The sequence below is a fragment of the Protopterus annectens genome, chromosome 3.part0 (assembly GCF_019279795.1).
Source record: "Protopterus annectens isolate FY-2018-M chromosome 3.part0, PAN1.0, whole genome shotgun sequence".
NCBI lineage: Eukaryota > Metazoa > Chordata > Ceratodontiformes > Protopteridae > Protopterus > Protopterus annectens.
The window spans coordinates 374,476,103-374,501,384 of NC_056731.1; the positions used below are offsets into that span (position 1 = coordinate 374,476,103).

The 25,282-nt window shown below is 39.6% G+C and overlaps 1 protein-coding gene across 4 annotated transcripts in view; it reads right to left on the minus strand.

The window, feature by feature from the left end:
• Positions 1-281: 281 nt before the first annotated feature.
• Positions 282-25,282, minus strand: part of IKZF1 (IKAROS family zinc finger 1) — a 1,028,383-nt gene continuing 1,003,382 nt past the window's right edge. For 3 of the 4 annotated variants that reach the window (XM_044064820.1, XM_044064823.1, XM_044064822.1), the window contains 2 exons: positions 16,727-16,864; positions 282-1,637 (listed from right to left, as the gene is read on the minus strand). In XM_044064820.1, coding sequence (XP_043920755.1) covers positions 928-1,637; positions 16,727-16,864 — 848 coding nt within the window. In that variant the 3' untranslated portion in view covers positions 282-927. The remainder of the gene's footprint in view (positions 1,638-16,726; positions 16,865-25,282) is intronic. The other variant, XM_044064821.1, reaches the window with a different exon arrangement.

Here is a 25,282-nt window from a genome sequence, read left to right on the forward strand (position 1 = left end):
TCTCCAGTTCACAACATCTACTTCATCAATTAACTTAGTGCTCCTATTAGATGCCAAGCCAACCATGTTGTGAATTGCTAAACAGTCTAATATGTTTGTGACGTTCATCAAGAGCTCAAACCAAAGCTGAGGAAATATTAAAATCCACTGAAAGAACTGCAACAACATGTCAAGATTTGAATACATTCTAGCTTTCTCTATAATGCTGTGTTACTTGCTAAATACACAAACTACAGCAATACAGAGGAGTTAATTTATTACAAGTGACAAGACAACATGACTGCTCTTTTGAGAAATTAATTTTATTTACAAAGGCTAAATGTCAAAAAACAAATAATATAAGGCACGTGACAGGTAAAATAGCATAAATGAAGGACAGGACATCAAAAATTGTCACTAGATTACAGTAGGCAAGGTCTTGTTGTATTGCATCTGAAAACAAATAAAACGCACCACAAATAAGATCACAAAATAAACATTCTACAGTAAAAAAAAAAACAGATTTTTGTTGAAACCACAAAAACAATAATACAAGTTGTGAGTAAACCATATGGCCTGGGGACCTGATATGCAATAATGACATATACTGGTATGTCAGGTGCTACAACATAAGATGACCGAGTCTTAGACACTGGGGAAAATATATCAAAATGAAATAACAGTCTCTGACAAAGGAGTAAGACGAAAAACGTATATTAGTCATATTCAAAATAATCTGTGCTTCTAACTCATCATGTAAAAATACATGAAATAAACCCCCTGAAAACAATTATGATTAAATTTTAAATACAAAATACAGAAGTGATGGGAAAAACAACTTTTCCCCCTGGGCAACAGCACACACAGTAGCTTCTAAAGTTAGTTTCTTTTAAAAATGTTTTCAATTGTTGTGCTTTCTGTTCATGCAATTTCTTTAAACCAGACGGTTCATGCCATCTGAAAGCGGTGCTCTCCTCTGGTGATATGAGAGGAGAATTCATACCTGTCCTGACTACGATAGCCACACATATTGCATTCGAAAGGATCACGGAACCCATGGCAGCCCATATGAATAGTATACATGACATGATCTAGGAAAAGTACTCGACAATGTTCACACTTGTAAACTTTTACTTGCTCCCCATCGGTGTTTATTACTTTAAACACATCCTGAGAGCTATCATGGCTTCCTCTTACAAGATCATAAGGCCTGTGCTCTTCTTTTACAGATGCAAGACCATTTCTAGCCTGTGGTGGTATGTGATTTGTCAGGAAGATAAGGCCACTCCTTTCCTCATTATTGCTTTCTGTGTCTGTTGAATCCGGGCAACTGTTACTGGGTGACACATCTCTTTCTGATGACAGGGACTTAGCCTTTGAAAGTAAGAGCAAGTTTTCCACTGCGCTGTCCTGGGCTGTGTGGTTTGTACGAGGGTGAACATCACTGTGAGGTTTGTGAAGTGGGTACATAGCATTTACAACTGGAACCATGTCAGAGTTGGTAGGAGGAGGCTGTACAAGAGGACGCAAAGACTCTGCCCCCAAATAGTTGATGGCATTGTTTATAGCCTGATCCATAACATGGGTCTGCATCATTTCTGTCTCCTTTTCATAGCCGCCACTTGTGTCATATGGAAGGTCCGACAGCCTTTTTTCACCTAGGTATAAAAACAAAGCTACAGTTAAAAGCCTGAAAGCTAATTTTCAAAAAATAACAACATTTAACAATCTATTATTTCTTCTGGCTATCAACTAGCATAGCACAACTAGCAGTACAGTTATACTTCATTTGTAACTTACTAAAAATAACACAGAAGGATGCACTGCAGTATAATGGATTGTTTCCTAAAGTACTCCAATGAGAAAGTAGAGTTCTTACATTATATGTATATATCTACATGTATGCATATATGTATATGTGTGTGTGTGTGTGTGTGTGTGTGTGTGTGTGTGTGTGTGTGTGTGTGTGTGTGTGTGTGCGTGTGCGTGTGTGTGTATACATGAGCATGTGTGATTCTCTCAAATCTCTACTGTTAAATAAACAATACAATCTGGAATAAGGCGTACCCAGATAGCTAAATGCAACCTGTGATTAAAAAAATTATGGGAATGACAATCATCCATAATTTATTTTTAGAAATCATTAGTAGGAAGCTCAATATTGAGCCAAATGTTCTCTTTCGCCAAAACTCACTTTAGCTACAGACTCAGGTTATGCTTTACTAAAATCATTAAGAAATAAGAGGAAATGTAAAATTATCCTTATGGATTCCAAAGACATGCATCTGGAGCATTTCTCCCCGGGCCTTCGCTGAAAACAGGCTCTGTGGAACCTAGTCGGACATTCCCGGTCAACGAATGTTACATAAAAATAAATAAAAATAAAAATAAAAAAATAAAATTATTTTGTATATCACAATAGCGGGAGAAGGGTAATTCCCAGATCCTGCTGTACTGTGATCTTGCACACAGAGATTAACAGTTAACTTTTTATGTTCTCAAAATAAAGCAAAAAAAAAAAAAAATTAATAGGTTCATAGATTCATAGGTGTTTACTAGGCTAATGACCACAAGGGCCTTTTTACGCCTAGCCATGCATCCGAAATCTCAGACAAGTTCTGTTATCCTTGATAAGTGTAATTAGGGGCTTGGGAGATGAAACATTTACAATCACGGGCCTGGGAGATGAACCATTTACAGGTTGTCTGGTCTATTAGAGACATAGGTACCAAACCAGGGATGAATTTCCTGTTCCCCATCCAAACTGCCCAAGGTGCACTTGAATTGGGCTAGGGAGGAATTCTGCTTCACATGGATGGGGAGCCTGTTCCAGAGACGGGGTAGTGTCTGGGATACATACCTGTCTCTCCAAAAGGTATTATTTATATCAAAGGCAGGGTTTAAGTCTTTAGAATGGGTAGTTCTGGTGCTGTTTGTTCTGTGGATATACAGGAGGTCCATCAGAGTGGGGTCTGACAATGCCCTGTATGTCAGACATATATCTCCCCTCAAAAGCCTGCAGGAGACAGAATACAGGGATAGGGTCTTGAGGCAGTCTGCATAGGACATTCTACTTATGTTCTGTATTCTTTTAGTGAGGACACTCCCTAGACGTACCAATTGTTGGATATGCCTGGCTAGGAACATACCAAAGGGGACACTGTACTCAACAATAGGTCTGATGAATGCCGAATACAGTGAAACAGTGACTTCCTTGGACTTAAATGCCATACCTTTGTTTATAACTTGAGCAACATAGAGTGATTTTCTAACTACAGTAGACACGAGATGGTCAAAGGCTAGATTACTGTCTATGTGTGTTCCTAAGTCCCTGACTACTGGGGTCAACTCTAAGGGGTGTGCTGTTAACATGGCGGTTACCAGGGGTGAATAACTTCCAGAAGGATACTATTATGCATTTCTTGGCATTTAGTTTTAGTCCACGGCTCTGACACCAGTTGTTTGTCTGTGTCAGCCCTTCCTGGAGAACATTTGTGTCAGTATGGGATTCAATGACAGCTCCTAATTTGCAAACATCTGCAAATTTAGTCAGCCAGAGACCAGTGACATTGGCCTTGACTTCAGAGAACTAAATACTAAAAAGGAGTGGTCCAATGGCCGATCTCTGAGGGACTCCACTTGTGCTGGGCCTCTCTGTGGAGGTGGACTCCAATTCTAATTTCCTGGGTCCTGTTTGTGAGCCAGTTGGCTATCCACCGGATTACATACAGGTTTGTACCTACCCTCTTGAGTTTGTCAAAAATACCCAGGTAAGGCATTGTGTCAAATGCCTTGGCCAGGTCAAGGTAGGCAGTGTGAACCATTCTGCCCTCATCCATTGCTTTGGTGACCTTCTCAAAGAAGTCCACCAGGCTAAGTAGGCATGATCTGCCCTTGACGAAACCAAACTGGGTTGAGTGCAGTGTCTGGAGGTTTACTATATCACTATAGATCATTTCAATGATAATTCTTTCCATGGCTTTACATATAAGACTAGTGAGACTTATGGATCTGTAGTTTCGAGGGTTACTGTCTCCATTCAGGAGGCACAAACCTGTTTGGAGGCTACAGCTGAATAGCAATTCCAGAGGGCTTGACAGGTCATGCTTCATGCTATTTAGAAGGCATTCTGGGATACTGTCTGGGCCCACTGATGCAGTGGTCTTGGCTTTAGAGGGAGCATTAAGGAACTGTTCCCTAGTAATAGCATGTGGAGTTATATTTGATGGTATTTCCTGAGGGAAGTTTAAGGGGAGAGAGGTGTAAAATTGGAGCTGAATTCATTGGCCAGTAGGTTTGCTATAGCTTCTGGCTCAGTATAGATGTCTCCATTTACAATGAACTCTACACACAATTGTGTATTGCCTTTGAGGTTGCGGACATAGGTAAAGAATGCATTGTGGTTGTTGTTGGCCTAGGAGGCCAAATTTACCTCAAATTTAGATTTGGTATACTTTATTTGTCCTCTGAGTTTTTTGTTTAGTTTGATGAGAGTGCTTTTATCCTGCTAGGTGCTGCACCTCTTAATTTTTGCCAGAATTTTCCTTCTTCTGTTATATAGCCTAGTGATTTTGTGATTCCACCAGGGTGGCTTGTTTTTTGAGTAAATTCTGTACTTCTTCCTGGTGGGTACAGCTGCCTCTATGCAGCTATTAACATGCTTGTACAGTGTTTCTGTGAACAGTTCTGCCTAGGCAGCAGTGTTGTCTGGATATATGGAGGCTTGACATTTTGCCAGGTTGTCACTTAGTAGCAGGAAGTTAGCCTTAGCATAGTTCCTGAATATTCCATGTTTAGCTGGGGGTCCAGGTTTTATTTTAATTCAATAATCTATGGACATGTGAGACTGACAGCTTAAAATTCTGAAAGTTAAAGTGAAAAATAAATAAACTTTCTTCCCCAAGTTGTCAAAAGCCCTTCCATTCTTGTCAGAGGGAATGAATTAGCATCATCACTTTGTCTAGCACAAGCAGTTTTGGATAAGGTCAGCACTGCAGGGTCTTCTTTAGTATTAAAACATAAGTATTTGAGAGTCTGAGGTTACTTATATAACCTATAAGACTTCCTAGGGGCAGGACCGTCAGGAAAACATTCTCCTGAGCAGATAAAACAGGAGGGACAGCAAGATAAGGGATACCCAACTGTAACAAATCATAAAACATTTGCTGGGCAATAGGAATATCATTCTGTTTTTACTGAAATACTTATTTTATTTCGGATAAGGTTTCAGAACAAGGTAAAGTCTTCTGGAGAGAAATATTAAGCCACACCTTCATACGAATCAGAATCTTTAGCTTAAAAAGAGAGCCCTGAAGTACAACATTCTCCCTAAAGTCCCTGCTCTTCTGACTGAAAATCTGTCAGAAAGAGTGAGAACTCTTTTTTCTTCTCTTCTCTGAAGGAGAAACTGGCAGTGTAAAAGCAGAAATAAAATCCCTTGCAAATCTCATCAAGTATTATCTGTTCACAGAAATAGTGATGGGGAAACCATATATTTTACTTTTAGTTTTCTTTTCCTGTGAAAATGTCTGGAAAAAGACCAACTCAAAGTAGATACTCTCTCCTGGGACTCATGCTCCCTTTCATGGCTATTTTGAAAGCCTACATCTTCCCTTTTCCAAGACTGACAAAAGTGTTTCTCCATTGCCCATGTAGGACAGCCATACAACTGAGTAGGATGTATTTATCCCCTGGTCCTTAGTGGATATGAGTGATCTTAGGAACCAAGTTTGGCCCTACCACTGTCAGCAACTGGAGGCTGAAGCAAAAAAGGAGTTGGCATGATACTCGAAGACTCCCTGACAACTTTCTTATTCTTGCAGACAGAGGAAGGAAGAACAGAGGAGACTGGTAACTGTTCCATAAATCAAACCACGAAGGAGGCCTCAAAGCCTGGTAATGGAATCTGAAAGAGGCAGTGGATCTATATGCAGCCCAAAGAAAGGTTTTGATGTAAAACACACTGAAAGTCCCCAAAGGCACAAAATCCTGCCCATAACACCCAACTATTATCCCAATATGTAAGAAATAATTCAGAAAACAGATTTAAATATCAAAAGGTCACACAAGCATTCACTAAGGTAAAATTCCATGTCACCCTATTAAATACGGTAAATTTCTTATCCTAAAACAATAACTTCCACAGAAAAAGCACTACTTTTTTTCCACAGAAAAGTAATTACAGGAAGATTTTCCGCAGCAGGACTGCACTTTGACAGCAAGAATGCACAAGAGCGTTTTGGCACTCTAACTGCCAATTATATGGAGCTCTGATTTAGCTTGTGGCAGTTAGACCACATGGAGGGCATTCTAAAGCTTTGAAAAGCTGGCCAGTTGGTCATATCCTTGGCAGGAGATAACCCTAATAGCACAGACTACTGCCACAATGATGTAATGTTGGAACATTCACGTAAATAAAATGGTCATTTGCCTTTTTGATAGATCTTTCTCCCCAATAAATTATACAGAAGTGATCCAGAAACTATTTACTTTCACTAACACATGCCCTGTGAAACTCTGACTTTGCTAGATGTATATAAGAGGCCATATGTCAATTACCAGTCTAACATTGCTCTATGAAAATCCTAAACTGAAAAGAAAGACATAAATTCCAAAATCACTCAGATGTATGAGATAGTGCACAAATAATGGAGGAAAATGGAAAATAACATAAACCAGAAAACTACAACAGTTTGTAAATATGAAAACAATTTTAAATATATGTTTCTTTGCAGATCCTGAACTTTATTACTAACAAAACAGAGTACCACCATAATGAAAGATGTCAAAATAAAGAGCTGTGCTACAAAAACTACCAATTAACAGTATCAGTCACACAGAATGGGCTAGTACCTATGACATATATTATCCAGAGTAAGATGTCCCACAACAGCTGTGTTCAATATGGAGGCTAATTTCCCAAAGATTCTTAAAATTTTCAGCAGTACAAGAAAACATATTTAATAATTTTCACAATATGGCACAGCAAACACGATCTTTTAATTTACACTCTGTTACATTACACATCGCTTAACTTGGAGTTTTAAGTGAAAAAGCCTCCAGAAGGGAAAAAAAATCCCATATTCAAGAAAACTGATATATGTAATCTATAAAAAAACATTTTTCTGATAGTGTGATTTAATTATTATTTATTTTATTTTACATTTGTTGACCGGGAGTGTCTGACTGAGCCAAAAGCCCTTTTCAGCAGAGGCCCGGGTAGAAAATTTCCAAATAATTCAATCAATTTTACAATTACAATGCACTTTAAGGACTAATACAGTAGTTAATAATACTTGAAAGACAAAATCAAAAAGAAAATGCCAACAGCACTGTGTTACAATTTCAGATAAAGATGCACAAGAAGCTACATGGGAAGCAAAGGTAGGTTGATGTTTATACTAGTTGTTATAGATTCATAGGTTCATACTAGGCTATCTGCCCTAGGGCATTTATAAGCCTAGCCAGAGTATGTTTGGCTTTCGCCACCCATTTTAAATTAATTTTGCTATGCCCTTTTTCGAGGTTAGTATACTGTGCCTCTGTCTAACAGTGACACAGAAGTGATACCCGGGGTAAACCTACGATCTCCCATCCACTCATCAAGATTCCTCTTGAAGAGAGTCAATGAGGGACTCTGCCTAACCTGGACTGGGATTTTATTCCAGAGTGAAGGGAGCCTCTGGGTTATGAATCTCTCCCTCCAGCATGTCCTATTTATTTCAGTGCTGAGGTTCAAGTCTCTTGAGCGTGTAGCTCGATGGGATTTGGATTTTTTGAGGTGCAGCATGTCCTTTAATTCCGGGTTGGACATGGCCTTATATGTCAGGCACAGGTCACCTCTGAGCAGGCGGTATGCCACTGAGTAGAGCTGGAGTTTCTTTAACCGGGCAGCATATGGCATCTGTTTGAGCCCTTTGATCCTCTTGGTGAGGTACTTTTGGGGTCTTTCCAGTTGCTGCAGGTGTTTGGTAAGGTACATCCCAAAAGGGGCATTGTACTCAATTATGGGCCTGATGAGGGATGAGTAAAGAGGCACGATCACCTCCCCTAATCTAGATGTGAATCCCTTCATGATTAGGTGGGCTATATAAAATGTTTTTCTAACCACTTTGGCCACGTGGTTGTCAAATGAGAGATTGCTATCAACTTGGGTCCCCAGGTCCCTAATTACTTCTTCTGTACTTAATGGATTACCACCTATGTGGTAATTTGTGGGCACTTTGTTTTTGCCAAAGGGATGACTATACACTTTTTGGCGTTTAGCTTGAGGCCATGGCTCTGGCACCAGTTGTCTGTTTCTATGAGGCCCTTTTGGAGGATGCTTGTGTCGGCTGGAGAGTCGATTATGGCGCCTAGTTTGCAGTCATCTGCGAACTTGGTCAGCCACAGTCCTTCCGTGTTGGCCTGTACCTCCGAGAAATATATACCAAACAAGAGAGGTCCCAGGACTGAGCCTTGTGGGACGCCACTTGTAACTGGTTTGGAGTCTGACGTGGCTCCAGCAATTCTAACCATGTGGGTTCTGTCCTTGAGCCAGTTTGCAACCCATCTAGTGACACAGGGGTTTATATTTAAACTGGTGAGCTTATCTATAATGCCCGAGTGGGGTATTGTATCGAAGGCTTTTGCGAGGTCCAGATAGGCTGTGTGGACCACCTTCCCTTCGTCAATGGCCTTGGTGACTGTTTCAAAGAAGTCAACCAGGTTTAAGAGGCAGGATCTGCCCTTAACAAGGCCAAACTGGGTAGGATCCAGTGTCTGTAGGCCCCCAATATCTTTATTTATGAGGTCCATGATGATCCTTTCCATAGCTTTGCAGACCAAGCTAGTCACGCTTATGGGGCGATAGTTTCCAGGATCCGTTGAGGCACCACCTTTGTGGAGAGGGACCACTGTTGCTGTACGCCACTCTTTGGGTACATATCCTGTAGTAAGGCTGAGATTGAACATGTAATATATGAACTGTACCATTATCCTAGGAGGTATAAACAGCTAAGGAATGAGAGAGAAAGTGAAGAGGTGGATAGAAGAAAAAGGAAGGGATACATAAATAAGGTTAGAGGATGATTATGACAGGGAAAAGTAAGGAGAGAAAAGTATGATGGTAAGTTTGTTAGAAAGGATACTTTCAGGAAGGCTGAGAACAGTTGCAGACCCAGGGCCTTATATAAAGTACTTTTTTGTGGCCAATTTAAATTGTTTGGGATGTGTTAGGGATCTTATTTCAAGTGGAAGTTTGTCAGATTCTCTCCACCCTAGATCTAAGTAAAGTAAGAGTATACTGCCAGTGTTTGGCCTAAGATGAGATATGCCTACTTGCTGAAAAATCATTTTTTGAATGATTTCTCTTATAAATATCTCAAAAACATTTCAAGGTTACATGATTTATTTACCCCCAATTCCAAGTTTCACGTGTCAGTCATCCACAATAATAATAATTCACCTACCGCATTAAATACCATGCTCCAAAAAATGACACGTAAAATTCTCTTTGGGAGGAGACAGACATCAAATACATATTAGCCTGAGTCTAACAGCAAAGATATGACTAAATAGATGTTCTTCTCATAAGATAATGAAAAAGCAGCCAAACTTTTAACTATATTTTGAACTGCAACAAAGGTGGTATGTGCTCTTACTCTTTCTAAATTATTGCCTGATGACCCAAAAGTAATTCATAAAAAGGAAATCTTCTCTTTTAAAAAGGGCATCCCTAGTAACATCAGATTCCTACAACAATCTCTGCAGTTTTGATCTATTCATGCCACAACTACCACTTAAATAATCTTTCATAGCACATCAACATAAAACAAAAGACCAAAACATAGTAAAACATCATCCAACCATATGGAAAGAAAGTGTTAAAACATCTATATTAGAAGAAAACAACCATTTCATCAACAATGGAAAGTAAGTAAAATCTGTTGGCAACACTAAGCTGAAAAAGAACCAGGCTGCAGGGATCATGTTTAATGCTCCCTGACACGGAAATGTCCCTTCCATGATATTACACATCCCAGACAAACAAGAATCTAGTCCCAGAACCACAGGATCATTAATACTTGAGAAAGTTGAAAGCAAGGCTGTGTCATAGATCTTCATAACGGCTCACATCATTAAAACCACATGTGATCTATATTAACTCTCACACTGACAATAAAAAAAATATCTGACAGTCATCACACTGGCATAGAAGGAAAACCTTTTTTCAGTCCAGTTCCTCAACACTTTAGCAAAGCACAATGTAATAACTTTCAGCAATATCTTACAACCAATATTCAAAACAGCAAATAAGCTCCAAATTTTTTTCTCTCTTTTTTATGTCTCTTCTTCTATACACAGCTGCAATGATTACCTCATATTCTACAGTAATACATAACTTCATTAAACCATTCCATTAAAAAAATAAGTTGCCATGGTCTTAGATTTGTAGCTTATACCATCTTTGCCCCAGGCACAAGCTGTCTGAATGTAGCACCTTCTCAATTTCTGTTGTGGTGATATTAGTTTCCATTTGTAATTCCAAGACTCGTAAGTGCAAACCCCTCAACATATGCAGAACTTTGCTGCTATCCTTTAAAGTTTAAAGGACTAGCCCCACACACTCCGCTGATTTATGTATACAAACTTTGAGATCTCCATACCTTAGAGAAAAACGTAATATACCTATAAACTGCAGTCTTTGACTTAGTATATGTAAGTCCACAGTTGCAGTCAGTCTCAATATTCTGGCACTATTCTAAGACTTCCACTAACAAGTCTCAGAATTTGAAATGGTTACTGGTGATATTATCATTCAGAATAACTGTGTCTAAAGAAAGCATGCACAACTTCCCTACCTTTAGTCGAGTATAAAATGGACAAGGCTATAGCTTGTCAATCACGAATGGAAGTCCTGCAACTCATGAAGATGATGTCTCACAGAAAATTATTGACAGTGCTGTTTCTATTATATTGCTGGCACTAACTGACAAAATTTTGTTTTTCACTTTTCTTCATGGTTGTGTGACTATGGAGTTAGTATATATAAGCAAGGGGGCTTGTCTCTATGCAACAGTAGAAAAAAAGTGTTTTCTATTGCATTTGTCATCTAGATGAAGCTTCAAACAGCTGTGTTCTCCTGGCTATATCTCTGCCTATATGTAACTTTACCCACAGTAGGAACAACTAGGCATACGCCAAACAAAGAACCAATGCACATACTAGACAGATCTTCATCTTTATTAAGGTGCCTTAACAAAGGGCAACATGTAAAAAAGAATGATAACCATAAAATATATAAAACAAGAAAAAATGATATAACTGCCACAAAAATACTCTGTAGGTGTATGTAAATATTTGTGAAGAAAGAATCTATTGCAAAAACATTGAAAAAGCTGAACTGAAAGAAGAAAATCAATAGACACCTATGCAAAAACTTAGATTATCATCCCCAGCAGTGAGACAGCTCAAAAAGGTATGCTTTTAAGAACCCACAGAAGAAAGTCAGCTGTTTCTTAACCACCGAGGAAGTAGGTTCCATATTTGTGGGGCCTGATACACCAAACAGTAAATGTTAAAAGTTTATAAACACAAATGTGGAACCATCAGGGACCCCTAGGAGGTTAAGTACAAAGCTCATGGTGGGAAGTACAGCACAGCAAGCTTTGTCAGCTATGAGAGAGTCGTGTTGTATATGGATAAGCAGACTAACAACAGAGTGCAGACTCTAGGTAGAATGCCTAGTGGCGAATGGAGATCACCAAAGGTGTTCTTTATTCCAAGGGAAGACAAACATTGCTGGGACACCTCTCATGAAAGATAGAGACATGCTCATCTCTTACACCCCCTGCAAACTTCCCTTGGAAACATCACAGGAATGTACAATAGGGACAGTCAGAACTCAATGTAAAGTCCTTGACTCCCTGTGATGAAAGACAGCAACACTCCTGACACTTACTGCTTGCCCTTAATAAAGAACACATGGGCCACAGGCAGCTGTCTGCATGCCAGGGGAATGAATGTACCAACTCGATGCATTGGGAGGGACATTTGAAAATTACTGAAGAGAATAATAAGTTACATAATCACATTTTTAAGCCATCCACATTATTTATTTTATTTTTCATTTGCTAACTGGCTAAATGAACTGGTACAAGGATCCTTTACAGCCTGGGCCATAGAGGCAAGACAAATCATACATCAGTCAAATGACTTAAACAATTCATCCACAAAAAAGAAAATGAAGGAAACCTTAACCATCTAGCTTCTGTAATATTTTTAGTCTACATTTCCTTTTCAGAACCTTCTGTCCAATGGTTTCCCTTCTGCAGTTTATGGAGGTACAAAAGAACAATTTGCAATAACAGGGTTTCACAAAAGGAGTCATCATGCTTTCTGGCCACAGTATGCAGCTTATGAAAGCTATTCAGACCCACATCTGAAATCACATTATCACGTTATTGTAAGGTTATGTGTGCACTTTTCCTACAGCATGAAATGTGTGTACTTTCCTGAAATAAATCACTGGGTAATATGGGGACAGTACAACTGGCAGAAAAATATCTAGAAGATATGATATGTACATCTACAGCTCTAACACATGATATGCTGGAATCCATAAAAAGTGTGTGTGTGGCTTATGTTCACTTGGGCACTGAGCATTTTATCAGTGCTAAGCCATACAATACGAATAAAATTATAAGAAACCACTTTAACAATATCTATGAAGCAACATTCAGCTATCCGTATAGAAGATTTATATTTATCGACTTTGGGATAACAACTGCAAGATTAACCACATGATCAGCTTATCATGCTGTCAAGAATATCATGGCTATTAACTTGCCATGCATTTCCTGGTACCTGAATTTAGGATATTGTTGGTACTCTGAAGCAACTGTCAGTTGACTGTGGAGAAGCAACACTTAGGGGTATTATTTATAATGCAGCAATGCCACTAAGCAGAACAGAAAAGCAAGAGAGAGGTAGTTTATGCTGGGCTGGAACAGTACTTGAGGTGTAAAGGAATTATATCAACACACACACACACGCACACACTGTAAAGAATGCAAAAGACCTCCTCAGAACTTTTTTTTTTGTAAAGTATTTTTAGTCCCTGTGGAGATGACCATCAGTTGTTGCTTGTGTCTCTCCTCAGTCACAGATGCTGAGAATTGCCTAACACCTCAGACCTAACTGACTTTGTGTTCGTCCGTCACACATGAAATAAAAGCATCCCACTGCAGCATCTTCTTGATTTTAAGATAACCATATGACTGAGTAATGCTGACTTTGGCCAGCAGTCTATGAGTACTGCAATACTCAAAATCAACAATTCATAAAGATAAAGGACAAAAAGACAATCATGATACCCTATGCATCATATGTACTATAATATGTCTTCAAAGTGTTTGGACTGAATTAGAATTAAATAATCTTTCATTTTTTTTCTGGAATTCGAAACATCAAGCCTGTTTCACTCACTTAAATGTCTCAGATATATGCTTTGAGCTAAACAAGTACTGAATCAGCTCATTCTTACTTCATATTACTGTAATTCATCATTAATGTACTGGACCAGTATGAACTATTTTGTGGAGTACTAGCTCTTCAACAAAACATGCAGGAAACCTCTAAAGCAAGTTCAGAATGATCCATGCACAATTAGCATGACTTGTACAGGAATCATGAAAACCCCAGCTACTGTGTTTCACAAACAACTGAGACTCTGTGGCTTGTGACAGGAGCAAGCTCACAGCTAATATGGCTTGTAGTATTAAATGAAAACCTTTAACACAGGGTCATTCACTAACTTGAGTGTCAGTGTATGGCAGAATGTAAGCACAGTTCTATGACCTAACATGCTGCACACAACACTGAAAGAAAGTAGTGCAGCTTGAACTAAAAAAGTCACAGAAAAACTTTCAGTACTAAATCTCCTTAACTATGGTTTTGGTCTGCAATGGGCTTCTGCACTAAAACAGATTAAGTGATAATTCACAATTTTCTGAGAAAGTCAGGAAGAACATAACCTGCACTAGAACGTTTTCTGTTCGGAGGATCTGCAGTGCAGTTTAAATTTAGAATGAGTATAATGAGAAATGGAAGTGCTGTGCTCCAAAACACAGTACTGACAGACATTCATATGAACAAATGTCTGCTGAAATACCTTGAAAAGGCAATACAAAGCATGACTGGCCTTTCTGATTCCCCTCATCATCCAATGCCGGTAATAATGAGACCTCTAATGAAAGCAAGACTAGTGCTTTGGGAAGCTAGTGAAAATAAGAAGTTGCCAGGCAGGATCTTGCACTGCATACCCTCATTTACATACTGAACTATATAAATTAATTTATAACACAGCAAATCTTTGATCTGCTGTATAATTCTGTATAAAAATATTTATAATTTCACATATAATTAAAAAAAGGAAAAACTAGTTGAACTGGAATGATACACAAAGATCACTTTGGATTCCTATTAGAAATAAGAAAACTGTGTTCAAGCTGGTATTGCTTGTTTAAACCATGGATTATTAAGTAAAAACAAGAGATGAAAACGTTTGCCTTTGCATTCTTCTGGATATAAGATTTTTTACAGATATGAAACGTACACTTCTTGCAATAATACTGCAAGGCCGTGCCAAAGTAACAAGAATCAGAGAATCTTTAAATTATAAGTAAAAGAGGCAAAAACTGTGGTTAAAATTAATGATTCCAGTTCCTCTGTAGTGAAATGGTCTGACTGAATAGACAAGACAGTGCCACAGTCTTTGCTTTATTTGTTTATTTGATTTGTTTACCAGGTAGGTGGGCTGGTTCAACAACCTTCTTTTGACATGATATCCAAATATCAGTTAAAATATACATTAGACACCATTTTCAACAAACAAGTTTTCAGCCTGCAAGCATGTGTGTAAGAGAAAAGACATGGCTGTATGATTAAGTTCAGTGACAGCTGAGAATCCTTTAAACATATGCCATTGAAAGTAATATCAGGGATATGTGAAGTATATAACAGTGCTTCTAGAGAAGCAACATCTTTAATGTTTGTTAAGATGAAACGTCCTAGGTCCAACTGTGGTGGCAAAAGCTTCAAACTCTCCTTTCTTCATAATGGAAAATAGCATTAAGCTGTCAGTTGTCACCGTGCCACATCAAGGAAAATACTCTGTATGTACTTTCAGTTTTTAGTCTCACAAATTCTGCTCTGGATAAGTAAAGTGCTCACACACGTGTATTACAATAGCAGAGGACTAAGTGAATGGAAACCTGTACTGGAGGGTGTAGCATATTTGCAACTTGCTGTATTTACTACTGCTATGCCATCAGCATCTGAAACAAACAATGCATTGTAGATACTTGTGGCTGAAACCTAAGAATGTGTGTGTGCATTTTTTTGCATACTCATACTGGTGCAATGACAACAAACATATCTAAAATATCAATATGCGCAGCTAATGTACTGCAGGAAGTATTGTTGATGTATATCACAGAGAATTCTTTAAATTTCATTTTACTTCTATCGTTAGAAGTTTTAAGACTTGAGAAAAGTATCAAATTGTGTACATAACTGTTCAGTTGTTCAGTACAAATAGTCCTTTATACTATCCTACCATGGTACCAAAAGGTCGGTCAAATGAGTCACTGCTGGAATTGTGTGACCCAATTTTTCATGTTCCAACACTTTAAAAAATAAACCACAATTCACATACGTAACAGGGAACTGTAAACTCACTGTTACACCACTTAAGTGTTTTTGCAGGGTGGGGGTTCAACCCCTGCACCTTACATTGTGCCCCCACACCTTATAAACTAATGCTGAGATTGCTACACCTCAGGGTAGGGAGGAATTCTCAGAGAGACTGATACTGCAGCCTCATACTTAGTAGATGCACACACATACACATATATCTATCTATCTATCTATCTATCTGTCTCTCTCTCTCTATATATATACATATATATATATATATATATATATATATATATATATTGCCCCAAATTACACATTGCCAGTACTGCTGTTCCAATAACACAATTACAGCCCTCATGATTCCAAAAAATAACCAGGAAAACTACCTCAGAAAGTGCCAAAAAACAGTCACTGCTGTGCTATACTTTGCAGTTTACTGTTGCTGCTACAGATTAATCTGAACCTTGCATATTAAAATCTGCAAGTTTTAGTGCTTTCAATCAGGACACGATCTAATGTCTGATATGCCTGAGTGCACGGGTGAACATCTGACTGCCTACCCCCATACGGAAACACAGAGCCAACCAAATTCTTCCACTGGGGTAATACTTTGTAAAGATAGTGTGAGAAGCTACTATGTAGCTCTGGAAATGATGGAAGCTACTAGTGTAAGAAATATAAGACAAAACTCTGCATAACTAAATTAAAAGATCAAAATGCATACAAGCAAATAAGTGCGTCAGAATTAAACACAGTAGTAGAACTTCCTCCACAGGTAAGAATTCAGGTCTTGCAAACACAGGAAACATAGCATACTTAAAAAGAACACATGGAAAAAAATCCATGCTTTTTACACATCGGGCAATTAACACTCATCCTTAGAAAGGGCAGATGACCACATACAAATTATACACTTATCCATTTCTAATACATCAGGCATCAGTAATGCACTAATGTGATATCACTGTAAATATTTCTCAAAACACCAAGCACTACAGCATCTGGAAGGCAAAAAACTGTCTCCAATTTAGTATTCTTAAAAAAAAAATAGCAAACAATTGACCCTTACCAACAAATTTTTGCGGCATAGAGCTCTTACGTTTGGCGACGTTACTTGCTATTCTGTCCAACACCAGGGATCTTTCTGATCCCAGCTTGCACAGGTCTTCGGCCATTTCACCCTGGTTGTTACCTTCCTCTTTTACTACTGAAATTAAATAAAATTCAAATGCTGTAATTACAAAGACAGCAGAGTACACTACAAATTCTGATGATTTCTTTTTGTTTTACTTTTTTGTATATATTAATATCATGTACACATCTGGTGACTTGTACAGCAAAGTTTAAGGGTAAGGGTATTTCTAAACTGCAAATACTATTATTATTATTATTATTATAATAATCATCACTATTACTATTTTTTTATTTATTACTTAAACTTACCCAGGGGTGTTTTTCAAATGAGTTTTAAGTGCTGATGCATGCATTCACCTGTCATACTTCCTGCTTTGCCTTCCCAATGCCTTTGCAAGCCACTGTGGTGCACTCAGTACATGCCACCTGTTGCCATGCACAACACACACATATACACTCACACACAGACACACACACACACCCATGTGCACATTTTCATGCATATGCAAAAAGAACTGCATTTTATCTTGGTTCTCCTCAGAAAGCCAAAATGTCATAATAATGCTCCAAACAACGCCCCCATTCACGGCATAATTTTTTTCTCCCAGTATTTTAAATACAGTTATGTCTCTACTTTTCTATGAGTTTAGACTCAACATAAATGGCATAAAATGCAGCCGGGAACCCAAAGTACCAATTAAAATTCACTTCATTTTACCAAGCATGTGGAAGGGGACAGTGAGCAGTTAACAATGCTTATACTCATTTCCCTTCTATCTCTTTAAGATACAGTCAACTTCAAACATTAACATTTCCCTTAGTAACGTGGTTTGCAGTTTTGCTAATGACACCTGCTGTACTGCAAGGAAATCAGTATTTCTTTTAACTCTGAGAATATTTAACATTTACGTGGATGAAGAAAGGCACACAATTTGTCAAATATGCATTTGGGCTAGCAATCTGAAGTACTTACTTTCTCCCAGTCTACAGTAAAAACAAGCAGTGAGTGTCCATAGTGTATATAACATTAAATCACACCACTTGGCTAACAGTCACTATAAAGTAAAGACAGTGGTCTTAAATTATGGCAAACATATTTGCCTACATAAAACAAGACTAATATGGTCAATACTGACTCTTCACATAACAATTATCTTAACTACAGAAAGACAGAGTATCAGGCGTAGACACTGAAATCTCCAAGGAACGGCTTGGTATGTTGCACATAAATCCCACAGGTCTGCTGTTACAAGCTGTTAGAGACACCATTATCAAGCTTACAATAATCATGCCACAGGAATGAACAGTAGAAAGCACTTCATTACACACTCTTTCCTCCAATCAAAAGAAAAGGTGGTAAGAGGCCGACACTTTTCCCTTAAACATCTCTCATTTAGAGCAGCCTGAGATGGAAAAGCAAATAACACACATTTTTCCATGTTTGTTTGTTTCTTTCGGCTTTTCCCGGTTAGGGGTCGTCACAGCAGAACTCCGGTTCGCTAATGATTGGCAGTAGATTTTGACGTGCTGGCTTGCCCGGCCTAACGCACAACCTTCAACGAAGGAATGCCCATTCACGCATGTCGCCACACAGAAGACGCTCTAACTAAGAATCGAACGGGCAACATCTAACTGTGAGGCGACAACGCTACCACAGCACCACCACCGCAGCCAACACACATTTTACCATACCAAATGATATACAAGGATATTCTCTTTGATGGGCTGTATTTTTTGCACATCTTATCCAACACCACAACCTGAAATTTTTCTTGGAAGACCCCATGCACAGGGTGTGTGTGTTCTATGCCAGCATTCACAGTGGTAACTTGCTCAAAATGCTTAAGGACTTCTAGCCCCTGAGCCTGACTTGCAGTTCATCCCCAGCCACTAATAAGCACACCTGCAGATCGAGATATAGTGACAATCTGAAACCTACACTCCTAACAAGTAAGACCCTCCTTGATAGACCAAATATGTCCTCCCTCTGTTTACTATCTGTGGACCCATTGTCTGGACTCATCTGCTATCTGAACTCAGGTCATCCCAGCCAATAGTCAGATGAATGGATCTGTAGTATTGAGCTGGGTATTTCTTTTACAATTAACCAACATCTATTCATTCTAGTCTCAGTGTCTCATTTCATTTCTTCCATTGCCTCTTACATTTCTGCCATCCAATAGTCAACACTTCACCTTAGTAATCATCCATTATATCTCTCACCCTGTCTTCATTATACTTCTGTTTTAAATTCTATTCCGGACTATTTACTACTCTGTAGTATCTGCTGCCTATTACTTATCTTAACCTTGCCCCACTTCCATATTTTTCTAGTAATACTGTCCTATATCATTCTTCTTATTATTTCTCTCTTTTTTCTTCTTCTATTCCTTTTTCTTTGTTCTTTGCAATACTTTCAATTTTACAGTTAATTATCCTCTGATGTGCGTTCTTCCTCTTTGTCTTTCTATACCTTGATCTTTATAACTTATTTTAATAGTACAATCACAACCCATATGCCCTTGTGACCAAAAACATGCACATTGCAGAATGTTATTCCAAAAGAAGTGTTTTCTATTTATACAGTTTTACAGGATGCTTTCTTACAACTAGAACATTTCAGTTGCCCCTTATGTTTGACAACCACTCTTCCTCTTTTAACAGTCAAGTTTTCAATATGCAATAATTTTCCATCCACACACATTGTTCCCACATTGTTTACACTCTCCAGCCCATATCTCACTTTGATCTTATAATGTACAGTGGATATAAAAAGTGCACACACCCCTGTTAAAATGCCAGGTTTTTGTGTATATATATATATATATATATATATATATATATATATATATATATATATATATATATATAGGATACACACATACAGGTTTTTATAAAAACATGAGACCGCAATAAATCTTTTCAAAACTTTCCCTACCTTTAATGTGACCTATAAGCTGTAAAAGTCAATTGAAAAACAAACAAATCTGTTCGGGGGAAAATATAAAAAATAAAAAAATGTACAATAAGATGGTTGCATAAGTGTGCACACCTTTAAACTAATACTTTGTTGAAGCACCTTTTGGTTTAATTACAGCATTCAGTCTTCTTGGGTATTATCAATTAAAGAGACTCTGAATAACCCCAAATAAAGTTTAGCTGTCCTAGTAGGATTTTCCTGACATTTACTCAGTTGCCTGCTACAGCAAAAGCCATGGTTCGCAGACAGCTTGCAAAGCATCAAAAAGATCTCATTGTTGAAAGGTATCAGTCAGGAGAAGGGCACAAAAAATTTCCACAGTAGTGGATATACCATGCAACACAGTGAAGACAGTCATCAAAAACTGGAGAAAATATGGGACAACAGTGACATTGCAAAGAACTGGACATCTCTCCAAAAAGTACAGTTTTGTACCTACCATAAATGTAGATGTTCGAGGATCCACATTGCTGCAGTCCTAACCATTGGGTAGTCCGCTGTCCCAGTCGGCCCGAATACCAAAGTATATGGCTGACGTCGGTCAAGGCGCATTAGTCTGACGTCAGGACGTCAGGGTACTAATGCGCATGACCGACGTCATATCCTCAGTCTTTTCTTGCCCCAGATGTCAGAAGACCCTAAAAAGACAAGGCCAAAACCAAAACACCAAACACTCCTGCACCAAAAATATGTACAATATATACAAAATTACAAGAGTATAACCTCACCCACACAACCACCCCTAAACACAGAGGGGAAGGAGGGAGGGTAAATTGGACTGCAGCAATGTGGATCCTCGAACATCTACATTTATGGTAGGTACAAAACTGTACTATGTTCTTCATTCCACATTGCTGCAGTCCTAACCATTGGGTAGAATCCCAAAGCAGAGGTAAGGAGGCTGGCAAATCATAAGGAAGCAGGAGCTGTCAACATGCCTTGCAAAATAGCTGTGGCAAAACCAGCCCTAGATTTAGAGTAGAGAGGAAGGTGGTAATGCTTAGAGAAAGTATGCACTGAACTCCAAGTAGCTGCCTCCAAAATATCCTTAGTTGCCACCCCTTAGAAATGCTGTTGAAGTGGCAGTAGCCCTAGTGGAATGAGGCCTAATCCCAGCTGGAATCTCCTTGCCATGATGGGAATAACAAAATGCAATGCAAAACCCAATCCACTTAGAAATAGTTTGTTTTGACACAGGCTTGCCCTGAGAACTCAAAGCAAAAGAAACAAACAACTGCTGAGACTGCCTAAAATCCTTAGTCCTGCTTAAATAATAACGCAACTGCCTGTGTACATCTAAAGTGTGCAAAATCTTTTCCCCCTTATTTTGGGGATCTGCATAGAAAGTAGGCAAATGAATAGTTTGGTTTAAAGCCACACTAGAAACCACCTTAGGCATAAAAGAAGGATTAGTACGTAATGATACCCTATCCTTATGGAAAATCAAAAGGCTCTACGCCATAAGGGCCTGCAATTCAGAAACCCTTCTTGCAGAAGCAATGGCCAACAAAAAAGCAGTCTTCCATGACAAGTATTTCAATTCAGCAGTAGCCGCAGGCTCAAAAGGTTGTAGAGTAAGTTTCTCCAACACAAAATTGAGATCCCAAGCAGGAGTAGGAGCTCTATTGGGGTCTTATATTCTTTGCCCCTCTAAGAAATTGCTTGAACAAAGGATGCGAAAACAATGGTGGGTCACAATCATAGTGAGCTGAAATTGCTGCAGCATGAATCTTAATGGAAGAGAAAGACAAACCTTTGTCCAATAACTCAGTAAGATATTGAAGAGCCACACTCAAATTAGGCTCAGAAATCTCCAAATTCTTTGCTGCACTCCAAAATAAAAATCTCTTCCATTTTTCTGCGTACACTTTCCTTGTACTAGGTCTTCTGGCTTCCATAATCACATTTAAAACTTGTTGAGGAAGTTGAGACCTGCTGTGTTTCAAAACAGAATATGCCAGGCTGTTAGATGAAGAGAGTGAAGCTTGACATTGAGCAGGTGACCGTCCCTCTGAGACAACAGGTGTGGAATCAAAGGTAAAGGCCATGGAGGCTTCCTTACCAGACTCCTCAGTAATGGGTACCAGTGTTGCCGAGGCCAATCTGGAGCTATTAAAATCATCCTTGGCTTGTCTTGTCTGACCTTTAGGAGCACCTTTGGGAGAAGAGGCAGAGGTGGAAAGGCATACACATGAAGATTTTTCCAACTGAAAGAAAGGGCATCCACTTTCCAAGCTGTGTGATGAAACCTCTTTGTGCAAAACTTCGGCAGCTGGTGGTTTAGTGGAGAAGCGAACAGATCTATGTCTGGAGTTCCCCATGACACTGTCAATTTCCGAAATACATGAAGATCCAGTTTCCACTCGTGGGGATCCATGATTTGTCTGCTTAACATATCTGCTAAGGAGTTCTGTGCTCCCGGCAGAAACCTTGCCTGAAGAGTTAGTTGCAAGCTGAGCGCAGTCTCCCATAAAATCATTGCTTGCCTGCACAACGGGTAAGAATGTGTTCCCCCTTGTTTGTTGATGTACCACATGACAGTAGTGTTGTCTGTTAGAATCAACACCTGCCCTGGAAGAAGTAACTCCTTGAAAGCCCTTAATGCAAACTGGACTGCTAACATCTCCTTCATGTTGATATGTAGATGCTGTAGTCTGGCAGGCCACTTGTCTTGTATCCACTTTCCATTTAGATGAGCTCCCCAAGCAATGTCTGAGGCATCTGTCGTTAGAATCTGACTCGCCTCTGGCCGGGTCACAGAGAGTCCCTTGTTTAGGTGACATTCCTGAGCCCACCACAAAAATTCCTGTTGAATGCAAGGTATTATTTGAATGACAGTGTCCAAATCCTGGCAGTGCTGTGTCTATACATTTTTGAGATACCATTGCAGCTTCCTCATATGCAGTTTGGCATTGGGAAGCACAGGAATACAAGATGCCATGAACCCTAAGGCTTGAAGGACTGTCCTTGCAGTCAGCCCGGACTGAAGAGATAGCTGATGGAAGTAAATGGAAAGATTCTTTTGTTTGTCCGGGGTTAAAAAGGCCATCTGGGCTGCTGTATTCAGTCTCACACCCAGAAAGCACATGTCTTGAGAGGGTACTAGACTGGACTTTATTTTGTTCACAGAATACCCTAGGCATCTTAGCACTGCTATCACATATTCCAAATGCTGTAAAAGGTCTTCCTTTGCTTGAGCCAGAATCAGGCAGTCGTCCAAGTAAGGATAGATTTGAATTCCTTTTAGCCTGAAGTAAGCTATCACTGGAGCCAGAACCTTTGTGAATACTCTGGGCGCAGTAGATAAGCCAAAGGGCAATGCAGAGAACTGATAATGGGAATTTCCAGCTCGAAAATGCAGATACTTCCTGCAACTTAGTCTGATAGGCACATGAAGGTAAGCCTCCTTGAGATCTAAAGTTACCATCCAGTGATCTTTGCCCAGCAGAGGTAAAAGCTGTTGTAACGTCAACATTTTGAACTTGGGAATGTCCAGATAAGTGTTGAGGATAGATAAATCCAAAATTGGTCTCCACGTGTTCCCCTTCTTTGGTACTAGGAACAGGCGAGAATAAAATCCTAGGCCCCTTTCTGGCACAGGAACTGGCTGAATGGCCCCTATTTGGAGCAACAGAGAAATTTGCTTGTGAACCTCCTTTCTTTGTAGAGGAGGAATGTCTGGCATGCCTTTGAAAGGAGGTAAGGTATAGAAATAAAACCTGTAACCGTGGTGAATGATATCCAAAACCCATCTGTCTTGGGTAATTAAATCCCAATTTTCTTTGAAAAGAGCCAGCCTTCCTCCCAAAGGTGCTGCCAGACAAGAATGTACTGGCAGCTGAAAAGGTAGGTCATTGGGTCTGTTTACGAAAGGACTGACCCCTGCCCTCACCAGAAGTCTGAGCAGGTGAACTCCCTGTTCTAGGCCTAAAAGAACCTTGAGCTCTGCCCCTACCACGTCTAGACCTACCCCTAGACTGGGAATCATAAGCAGGATATGTCCATCCCTTAGTAGGCCAATTTCTACTAAACTTCGGAGGCTGCACCTGCAAAAAATCTTTAACAGTTTGCATAGACTTAGCCTTGTCCTCCATTTTCTTTAAAACTGCTTCCACAGGCGAACCAAACAACACGTCAGACTGTAAAGGAGCATCCAAAATCCTTGTCTTAACATGCTCAGCTAAATTCTGATCCCTCAACCAGGCGTGCCTACGAAGAACAGAACCAGTGGCAGCCACCCTCGAGGAGGCCTGCACAGCATCAAAACCACATTGCAAGGAATGCTTACCCACCTGTTCAGAGACATGAACTAAATCCTGCAACTCTTTACACTCAATACCTTCTGTCAGAGCATCCACCTTAGACTTCAATTGTGAAAGGAGATAATTTTGATATTTTAACATGTGAAACTGGCAATTCAACGCCCTCATGGCTAAAGTGGAAGAAGTATACACTTTCTTTCCCCATCTATCCAAAGCCCTTGCCGCTTTATCAGGAGGAACAGGATTTTTAACAACAGAAGCCTTAACACCTTTAGGCCCCTGAGAGACAGTTTCCGGGTCTGCCCTAGGACTCTTAAAAAGATACTTATGAGCTTCAGGCACCCTATAGTACCTATCCGGTTTAACTGGGGCAGGAGGCAAAGAATCAGGGTTCAGGGAAGCCTCTGCAAAAACATCTTCCACCACATTCAGAACAGGAGGTATAGCTAAAGGCCTATGCTGGGGTAAAACAAGAATTCCCTAAGCCTCTTCCTGGAATCAGAGAAATCTTGACCTTCCCATTTAAAATGCTCCCTCATGGAATGCAGAGTCTCTGAAAATGAAAAATCCTCAGGAGGAGAAGCTGAAGGAGTAGAATCATCCACATCAGAATCAGAATAAGGAGGATACTCCTGCAAGTCTTCAGCCAAGACTCAGAAGCCTCGAACACTGCTCAAAACTCTCAAACTCAGGTTCCACCCTAGGCCTCTTATCAGGAGGGGGCATAGAACCTCTAATCATAGTAATCAAATCCTCTGCCATTTTAAGCATATGTTTCTTAGGCAAAGATCCTGAAGAGCTAGGAGAAACCCCCACTGAAGTTAAACCTGGCCTACCTCTCAAAGAAGCCTTGGAAACAGAAGGGGAGGCTCTAACCACCTTAGGAAGAGAGGGAAGAACAGCCACCTGAGAAGCCCCTTCAGCCTGGCCTACCTCCTGAGAGGACACATCCTGTAACAGTAAAGTCTCTCCCTGAGACTCCAAAGAAACTCCTGGCAGAACCTCCGGCTCCACTGAGCCTTCTGAAGAACCGACGTCCGGGACTGTCGGTTCTTCCACTCTAGGCTTTGCTGCTTTGTCCTTGCGCTTTTGACGAAGCGCCGGAGCATCCGGCGGCATTTTATAATTACAACGCTTCCCAAAACTAACCTGGCACAGTCTAACCTTCTCTTAATAGTGCGTTTGTTAAATCTAGCACAAGAGCGGCATCCAACAACGTCGTGCTCAGGCCCTAAACAAGGTATACACA